General features: G+C 59.0%; 1 protein-coding gene across 1 annotated transcript; it reads right to left on the bottom strand.

Moving 5' to 3' along the window:
* Positions 1 to 337: 337 nt before the first annotated feature.
* LOC127309736 (homeobox-leucine zipper protein HOX1) lies at positions 338 to 1,948 on the bottom strand. The gene is made up of 2 exons (XM_051340477.2): positions 1,173 to 1,948; positions 338 to 1,069 (listed from the first exon to the last, which is right to left on the bottom strand). The coding sequence occupies exons 1-2, from the start codon at positions 1,713 to 1,715 to the stop codon at positions 662 to 664; spliced, it is 951 nt and encodes a 316-aa protein (XP_051196437.1). The 5' UTR covers positions 1,716 to 1,948; the 3' UTR covers positions 338 to 661.
* Between the last annotated feature and the right edge of the window lie 833 nt (positions 1,949 to 2,781).

The raw sequence follows: 2,781 nt of genomic DNA, 5'->3' as shown, positions 1-2,781 counted from the left end.
TGGGGGACTTGTACGTGTTCTTCCTCTTGAGAACGTGCATGTTTCCCTATCAAGGACGAATAAGATCGTCGACATGGAGAAAGCAAGATATCCTCTTCAGATTCAGCCGTCCGTGTCTACTTCTACGTACTTCCTATGGGGGTGAAATATCTGACTTGCTTAATTACAAGATGCAGGTGACAAGAACAGGTTGTGTGGTGTGATTGTGTCTGAACAGGTTGGTTATATTGTACTATTGTATCTGAACATATCGGATCAGCCATCCATGGCCGGACACCTAACATGCATGATGCACTTATGCTACTGTACAAGTCTACAAGAAGACATCTTTGTTCACTGATCTCAAAATAAAACATCTTTGTTCACTTATATGTTTTTACAAGGCAAATACTAGTAGGGAGTACATGATAAGCTAACCGTATGCAGAAGTGCAAAACCCCCATTGCATCACTTATACAGGATACCTCAAACTAGACACATACAGTATAAACAAAATGAAGCAAGATTCTGTCCCTAATTACTCTCTCCTTTTTGTAGCCAACCTAATTACTACTACGCCTAATTTTAGCAACATCGATCACTCTCCACTGGAGTGGTAAGCTGCAACCTGGTACTGATCTCTACTCTGTCTCACACGCGCGCGAGAGGACACGTCCGCTCATCACGACCTCTGGGCCGGCCTGCCCACGAACACGGGAAGCATCTGGACGGGGCCCCAAGGCCCGGTGGGCGCCGGACGGCTCTCGACAACGGCCGGCTTGCCGCCGGACGGAGCGACGCGCTCGCACGAAGGGCACATGGTGAGCGTGGTCGGCGGCGGCGGCTGCGCGCGCATGTAGAGGTGTGCCGGCGGAGGTGGAGGCGGGGCGAGCAGTTTGAGCGCGCGCAGCTCCTGCACCTCCCGCTGCAGCCGCCGGTTCTGCTCCGTCAGCGTCTCGCAGCAGCGCTTGAGGGACTCACAGTCCACCTCCGTCTGCTTCAGCTTCGTTCTGGCCCGCCGGTTCTGGAACCACACCTCCACCTGACGTGGGCGGAGCCCCAGCTGCCTCGCCAGAGCCGCCTTCTGTTTCTGGTAGCAGAGCAGATTAAATTAGAGACAGAGAGAGATCGACGTAAAAAATGGATTGCTAATCTTGCTTGATTAGATTAGACGACGATAAATAGGTACTTACGGGGTTGAGGGTGCTGTGCTCCTTGAACCTCTCCTCGAGCACGGCGGACTGGTCCTTGGACAGGCGGAGCTTCTTGCGCGACGCGGCGCCACCGGCGGCCCCGGAGTCGTCCTCGTCGTCGCTGCCCGCGCCGGCGCGCTCCAGCTCCCCGCCGCCGCCGCCGCTCCTCGCCGGCGCGCCCCGCTTGCCGCTGAGGCTCGACAGCGTGCTGTCGGGCGACGACGCGCCGGGCTCCTCGTCCTCGCTCCCGCCGCAACTGCCCCTCGCGGCCGGCGCCCGGTTCACGTCGATCCCGCGCAGGAACGGCATCTCGTGGCAGGCCAAAGCCGCCAGCCTCCGATCGTCCGCATGCGTGCGCTGCTCGCCGGAGGAAACTGGGGAGAATAGGCCGGAGCCGGTCCAGCTCTGCTGCTGCCCGGTCGGAGTACGCTGTGGTGCCGCTGGCTCGACGGGCGACGTCGTCCCGGCCATGCCAAGACTGAGCCCGAGACCGAGCCCGAGGTGGTACTGCTCGGTGTCCCTCCCGTTAACCGCCATCTCCATTAATCTCCCCGCTAGCTTGGACACTTCCGCTGCTCTCAAGCCGAAACACTGGCTGTGGCTGTGTACGCACAAGCTGCTCGATCGTCGTCGCTGAGAAAGTGTTTGCTACGGCGGTGGATTGTGAGGGAGAAGGCAGGGACGGGGTGGGCTTTTAAAGGCTGTGCAGAGTGAGATCGGGGGCTGCTGATTATGGAGCGGTGATTGAGATCCAAAGCAAAGAAAAGGATATTTTAGCCTGCGCTGCGAGGGTGGAACGAAGAAAGCTGGTCAGAAATGGTGCAGCATGCACCAACTATTGCTTGTCGCGCGTGGCGTCACCGTCGCGCCCTGCGGTGCGCGCGGTGCAGGCAAGCAAGCAAGCCCAATCATCACCAGCTGAACTTGCTCCCGGTCCCCCCCCCCATCCTTCTTTGGCCTGTCCCCCCCTTCTCCGATGGTGATACCCGGGACTTGTCGGCACGGTGGCATGGCTGTTTTGCAGAAAACAGACCGATCCAAACGTTCAGACCCCTGCAAAACAGACCGATCCAACGTTCAGACCCTCCATGATTTGCATGTCTAAGGGCATCTCCAACCGGGCGACCCAAATCGTGCCCGCATGTACGGATGGGTCAAACCGGACGAAAACGCGGTCCAGCGCGCGGATCCATCCTAAAACGGATGGCCGCGCGTCCGGGACGACCCAAACCCGGCCCAAATCTGGGGCGAGTTTGCGTGGCCGCGGACGCCGAATGCTGGTCGCTCGCGTCCGCCCCTTGTCCGCCCATGGCCCGCGTGTCATAGAAATAGAAACTTTTTTTCATTCAACGGAACCATTACAAAAAAATTTAGCCTACTACTTCTATCCTAATACGTACGGGGTCGGCGGCCTCGCCGGCGACTCCCTCGCCGGCTCGCCGTCGGGGCCGTGGATTTCACACGACGCGGGCGGCCTGTACGCGTGAGGACTCCACTCCAGCTTACGAGCTGGGTGGCGCGGCAGAGGACTTCATCCTCCTCCTTTCCGCTCGCGCGCCTCGGGCGCGCTCGCGCTCTGCCTCCTGAGGCGGCACCATCCGCTTCCCGC

Source organism: Lolium perenne, chromosome 1 (assembly GCF_019359855.2).
Source record: "Lolium perenne isolate Kyuss_39 chromosome 1, Kyuss_2.0, whole genome shotgun sequence".
NCBI classification, from domain to species: Eukaryota; Viridiplantae; Streptophyta; class Magnoliopsida; order Poales; family Poaceae; genus Lolium; species Lolium perenne.
This window is presented reverse-complemented; position numbering and strand designations above follow the sequence as displayed.